This window comes from Papaver somniferum, chromosome 3, assembly GCF_003573695.1.
Source record: "Papaver somniferum cultivar HN1 chromosome 3, ASM357369v1, whole genome shotgun sequence".
Lineage (NCBI taxonomy): Eukaryota > Viridiplantae > Streptophyta > Magnoliopsida > Ranunculales > Papaveraceae > Papaver > Papaver somniferum.
This window is the reverse complement of record NC_039360.1, coordinates 123,701,208-123,707,799: the sequence shown is the minus strand read 5'-3', so window position 1 is coordinate 123,707,799 and position 6,592 is coordinate 123,701,208. Positions and strand designations below refer to the sequence as shown.

The window sequence follows — 6,592 nt, the reverse complement described above, 5'->3', positions numbered from 1 at the left end:
CGAGTTCAATTGAAAGATTGGCTTGAGATTATATCTCTGATAGGGAAAGATAAAAAGAAATCACAAACATCTCCGTCTCATCGTTTGTGATTCCGCAATATCTTGTTTCGCTACCATACGATTAAGATTATTGATAATTCTAGGCTGTTCTTCGGGAATATAAGTCCGGGTTATCAATTAGTTCTTGTTCACCTTGATTTTATCAAAAGACGAACTCGTAGGTTTATATGTGGGAGACAGATTTATCTATTATCGTAGACTTTTCTGTGTGATACAGATTTGTTTATTAAAGTCTTCGACTTTGGGTCGTAGAAACTCTTGGTTGTGGGTGAGATCAGCTAAGGGAATCAAGTGCGTAGTATCCTGCTGGGATCAGAGACGCAAGGAGAGGAACTGTACCTTGATTCAGTGTGAGATTGATTAGGGTTCAACTACAGTCCAGACCGAAGTTAGATTATAGTAGGCTAGTGTCTGTAACGTCTTAATACAATGTGGTGTTCAATCTGGACTAGGTCCCGGGGTTTTTCTGCATTTGCGGTTTCCTCGTTAACAAAACTTCTGGTGTCTGTGTTATTTCTATTCCGCATTATATTTTGTTATATAATTGAAATATCACAGGTTGTGTGTTGTATCGATCAATTGTGAAATCCAACCTTTGGTTGTTGATTAGAAATTGATTGATCCTTGGATATTGGTCTTTGGTACCATCCAAGTTTATATCTCTTATATTTGATAAAGACTCGCAGATTTCTATTTGCTTGAGTATAGATCAAATCGAGAGGTAGAGATATTAACTCTTTGATATACTTTTTATTAAGATTAAGTTTGACTGTCTAGTTGATTCTCTTAAAAGTATATTCGAGTTAGTCCATACAGATTGCTAATCGAAATATTGGGTGAGGTTATTAGACCCCCGCATTTTCAATTGGTATCAGAGCAGGCAAACACGTTCAAGACCTCAAAAGTCTGTGTTTGTGGCAATCTGACTCTATGGACAAAGGTACTATCTCTGATAAACGCGTCACCAGAAATAAAGACTATGTTTCTAGTAAGTCTGTTAAAGAGAAAGATCCCTCAATATCTGTTATAGACGAACCTAGTGTTCAAATGAAACAGACTAACACTGACATGTGTTTTCTTAATGAATCTGACTCTGTTTTTCAACAGAAAACGGCTAGAGAGAGTAAACTAATTCTAAATCTTGTTAAAATTCAAGTTGATAGATTCAAACAGTTAAAAAAACATGTCAATGTCCTTCTTGGTGTAGTAAAAGACTGTGGCTCAATTGAAAAGGCTTCTTATAAGGAAAATCCTGAAGTTCGATCAACTCATATCTTACTTGAGGCAAAACTTAAAAAGGATGCTTTAGAAATTAGACATCTCTTGAGTAAAATCTACATTCAAGGATGTTCAGAAAAGTCTGCTATACCGTCTACTTCTATCCAAACTGAAAGAGCTCCAGTTTCAGAAGTATTTTCAGATTCTCTTCCCGCTCACAACTTTTTTGTGTTCTTGGTAGAACTATTCACAAAGGCCTGACTTATGTATTGGTATGACTTTTATTAGCGAAACCGATCTTAAGTAATCACCTGAGATGGTATGATCGAGTTTGTGTTTTGACTGACCAAATATGGGAAAGGGGAACCGATCCTAGTAAGAGGTGCAGTACATCACAAAGGGGAACCGATCCTTGTATAGGGTGCATCAAGGTTTATAGCAGAAAGGGGAATCGATCCTATGGACATGTGCAACACGTTTTTAGGCAAAGGGGAACCGATCATATGGACATGTGCAACACATATAAGTTAGATACCATATATATGTTGAGAACCGATCCTAGTACCTAGTCAATCGAATTTTGGAAAGCTAGTGTGATTATGCACAGTACTCACATGGAGGTAGAACCGAAACTTGTTTTGGTAGAACTGTTAAACCCATGATTGTGATTGAATGTTGGTTTGATAAATCACATAGTTCTTTAAAGTCAGATGAACCATTTTTAAACTTGTTTGGAAGCATGGAAAATCGGTTTCAAGGTTGTAAGTGTGAAAGAGAACTTACAAAGTAAGGATGTCGACATACTTTGAACATGTGTTGTGAATGTTTATTTCTTTAATTGTTCAAAGATATTCCTTAACGTCTAAGGGAAGAGAATCCCATGATCAAAACATAAGTAAGTTAAGAATCTTTTAATTAAGGTTATTAATTTCATTTTGTAGGGAACTTCCATAATTAGTAATGTGCATTTACTAATTAGATTTCCCGAGAGATTTTGATCATTATTTTTGGACAGAGCGTTTCCAGGAATTATGAAAACCAAATTTTTGCTTTAAAGAATAACTTGAGAATATTTTCGGTTTTGGAAATTCCTTGGTGTCCAAACTTCCTTGTCTATAAATACTTGAAGTTTTCCTTTCTAGCAAACTAATCCTTCGTAACAACCGACTTCCTCTTTTGTTGTTGTTACTGGTGTAGCCGCCTATTCGGAGAGGAGAGTAACCTAATTAGGCGAAATATCTTACGGTCGCTCAGTTTAAAGTCTTCTTTGGGATTGAGAAGCTCTAGCGTGTACCGTTGGTGGGAAACTAGATAATTGCGGTTTATCTTTTGTTTACGATTGATTTGATTGACTAACGGTGGTTGAAATATGATTGCACCTAGTTTGTTTATTCTTGAGAATCTTCTCTTCTGATATAAGATTTACTCAAACTAGTTCAGAGTTTCGACAGGGATCTTTAGACTGTTGTGAGTTCTAAAGACGATCTTGTGATAATCCATTGTTAACAGACTCCATTTTATACGTGATTGATCACAAGAGATTCAAGTGATTGTGTGCAAGTTTTTATAGAAGATTTAAGAAGCTTTGAAGACAAAGAAGATATTGAAGATCTGACTTGGGTTTTATAATATTTGGTGTGCACAATACTTGATTTGGTAAAATAGGATCCAATTAATAATCGGTTTATCCTTGTGCTAGATTGGATGGGTTAATTGAGTAAATCGGCATCAACACAATTTTTTGGATTAAAAAAGTGTTGTTGGATTAATCTTAAACGATTACTTCGATAATTGAACATAAGATAGATCTAAGGACCTGACGAAGGAGTTTATGTTAAATAAACGGAAGAGCCTTTGTCTGAATCATATCACTTGGTTGAATAGAGTTGATACCAAACAGATTTGTTGTTCCTTTACTGTTTGGAATACGAACAAAAGGAATTGTTCCAAGTACGTGACTTATTTATAAGTTGGAGGCGTGGGAATACAGACGGAACTAGGTGAACTATAGGTTTACACTAGTACAAATCTTTACATTGGCCACACTTAATCACCGTGTCCATAGGCTTTTGGTCATGGATTTTTTTCACTCCAAAAATGTGGCATCAGGTGCCGAGACAAAAAGGTATCCCTATGGCTACATAAACTTTGAGTGGCTATAAAATATGATTTACCATGGCCATAACTCTAAAACCGTGTCTATATGGTACTCAATATTTTTTTTGTAGTTAAGCATTTTCACTATCACCATGGCCATAGGATCTTTATAGACACATAATTTAATTATATGTGGCTAAAGTTTACCTTAAAGTCACGTGAATTTTATTATAGCCGTGGCTTTTGTCATCAATTGGACACGCGAAATTCATTTTATTATGGCCAATTCATGAGTTGCAGTCACACTAATTTTTCTCAACCATGGCCATCTCTATCATTTGGACACACGAAAAATAATTTAACATGGCTAATACATGATTTGTAGTCACGTTTAATCTATGGTACCATGGCCATCCATATTTTTGGACACATGATAAACATTTTACATGGCCAATTAATAAGTTATGGCTACTAAAAATTTGTAGCACCGTGGCTAAATTTTTTCGAAAGACACATCAAGTGTTTTGAATGTAGCTATTGTTCACCTTTTGGACACATAGGATACCACAAACCATGGCGATAACCTTTATAAAATTACACAAAACGTATTCAACGTGGCAAATATTAGCTTTTAGTCACTCGAAAAAATTGCAATTTTTATCGCTCAATTTATCTTCAGGGACCTATTGGCCCCCCTCTTTTATTATTTGTAGCAAAACTCACCTAAATAACCATCCATAAAAAATTAATCAAGACTAAAATTAGAATTGAACCAAAATAATTTTTATTCACAATATGATAAACGTCTCAATATGTGACAGCATTCAAACACTTGAACCAGTCTAAGATCTCAACAGTTATCGAATCTTAAGATTTTATATAAACAAGAGTAAACTCTGATAGTAACACCATTATTGGTTCTGCTACATCTATTATAATTGCTTTTAAAAATTTGGTAAACTGCTATACAAAGACCCAAGTTTGTTTATTATCTAAAGTTAATTGAGTCTCAACATACATAATTTGATGCATCCCTTTACGCTTTTTCAGCCTCTTTCTCACTCTCTTTCCAGCTCTCATACGCTTGATTATCCGTAGGAAGTTCATGTCTGCAAACTGGGCATGTGTTATGTTTTTCCTGTTGCCATTACATAAAAGTAAATTTTAGATTCTGGTAAACCACCTAAGTAAAAAATTTACAAGAGGATCAATTAAAGTTTATAATGTGATCAAAGAGGACTAATTACCATCCATGGCATCAAACAGAGAGGGTGACACAAGTGCTTGCAAGGCGATTCCTGCATTTTGTCATTTATAACCAAGTTCTCGCTGCAAACAGCACATTCTATACCAAGGCTCAACCTCGTTAAGGTTTCCTCTGTCACAATGATTGTTGGAAGGTTTGCAACCACTTCCTTGCTAGAGGCTCTCTCAGAGTAGGAGAACCAAGAATCTACATCATAAAACAAAATAACAAGGTTACATAAGAAGCCTCCTAATTAATCAGCCCAACTTAGCCTCCCAAGGGACTTAGATCATTGACATTCGCACACTTTGTATCCATATCTATGAAACACAAAAGGAAGAAACAATCCAACGAAAGATTAACAATACCTGCAGTGAAGCTTCTATAGCTTAACAAAGTTCTTGCAAGCGAGGGAATCGTTCTATGGTACGAACGAACTCATCCATCAACTGAGAGGAGGACACATACCTTATTTATAGAGCTGCTTGTATATCTACAAGAGAAAGAAATGTATCTCACCCTCAAATCAAAACTTTGAGACGGCAGTCACAATCCAGCAACTAATTTCATCCGACGAAGAGGTTGTTGCAGCCTAAATAACTTTTGATTTCCATCTCAGGAAAACAAAACCTGGTGGAAAGAAAATTTGGTAATTTCTGTACATGTATACCACTCTTAATCATCTAGATCCATTTTCTCATCTTGAGTTGAAGGTGGGCTTGAATCTGTTCCAGTTTCATCGGATTCTTTCTGCCCATCCAAATCTGTATCATATTCCTGCGAATCACTTTCACCTGCATTATCACTTTCTTTTGGAATTCAATTATAACTCAACTTAAACTAAATAGAGCATAGATACAAGAAGAGACAAGCGAACAAGTAAAATCTTAATCTAGTGACTCGATACACTAGGAAAACTTTAGTAGATTTTTATGTGGTGGACTAAAACAATAACCAAGCCTATATACCTTGAGAATGAAGGAAATATGTACCCCTGCTAATTGCTAAAAAAGAATAGTTACGTAACGAAAGAATCTTACCATAGTTTACTAATGGAAAATGCAAGCAAGACTATTTAAACAAAAGCAGGGGTACATTTCTAAACAAAAGCTAATTCGTGACTTTTTTAAACAAAAGATAAAGCTAGACTACTTAAATGTTAGATTTCACCAAGAGAATATCGATCTACCATACTTGATTACCACATAAAGCTAAGCATTCTTTCTCTTGCATAGAAGAGAATTTAAACAAACACATTCACTGAGACATGTAAACATGATATTCTTTAACTACAACCTCATCAAATAAAGGTTTCCAGTAGCAGTGCACTTCACAAACACAGAAGAAACAGACGAAGACATTGCAGTACCACTAACACCAACTTGAACTGCTTGTATCTGCTCAGCCATCATCTACAGCTACTATAATTCAGTCCATACAAGTTTTAGAGCATACACCATTGCAGACTAAAACACCACTAGGATCATCATAATCTTTTAATTCAAACCCTAGTTCTTCAGATTTTCCACATCACATCTGTCACCTTCACCGGAACAATCAAACCCATTTTATCTTCAATCCCACACGGATGGGTTGAACCCATCTTATATTCAATCAATCTGAAATGGATCTTCTCGAATTTCACTTTTTCATGTTAGAACTTCAATCTGCAAGACACATACATCACAATATTAAAAACCCTAAAATATAATTGATCAAAAATAAGTAAAAAAACATTTAAGATAAACAAATTGAACTTCTAATAACTCTTACATCATCATCATCATCATCATCAGAAAACCCTTAAATCACAAAAAAATACCAAAATCAAATCAGAATCAAACCATTTAAATTAAAACTACAAGTAAAGAGATGGAAAAAATGATAAAATAAACCATCAATTTTACCTCGTTGCTGGTGAATCACAACTTCTGACTGTGAAGAAGAAGAAGATGAAGGGAGAAGAAGAAG

The 6,592-nt window shown here is 35.1% G+C and overlaps 1 protein-coding gene across 1 annotated transcript; it reads right to left on the bottom strand.

The window, feature by feature from the left end:
- Positions 1-4,169: 4,169 nt before the first annotated feature.
- On the bottom strand, positions 4,170-6,030 carry LOC113359924 (E3 ubiquitin-protein ligase AIP2-like). The gene is made up of 4 exons (XM_026603486.1): positions 5,918-6,030; positions 4,990-5,042; positions 4,623-4,870; positions 4,170-4,513 (listed from the first exon to the last, which is right to left on the bottom strand). Exons 1-4 carry the CDS (start codon positions 6,028-6,030, stop codon positions 4,412-4,414), a joined length of 516 nt encoding a protein of 171 aa, XP_026459271.1. The 3' UTR covers positions 4,170-4,411.
- Between the last annotated feature and the right edge of the window lie 562 nt (positions 6,031-6,592).

Bases quoted from the DNA above. Each gene is read 5' to 3' on its own strand.
- LOC113359924 (XM_026603486.1), bottom strand. From the start codon at position 6,030: ATGGCTGAGCAGATACAAGCAGTTCAAGTTGGTGTTAGTGGTACTGCA. The intron at 5,043-5,917 runs GTTGTAGTTAAA...TTCGTACCATAG, and splicing joins GGAAACCTTTATTTGATGAG to AACGATTCCCTCGCTTGCAA. The intron at 4,871-4,989 runs GTATTGTTAATC...CTGATTAATTAG, and splicing joins CTATAGAAGCTTCACTGCAG to GAGGCTTCTTATGTAACCTT.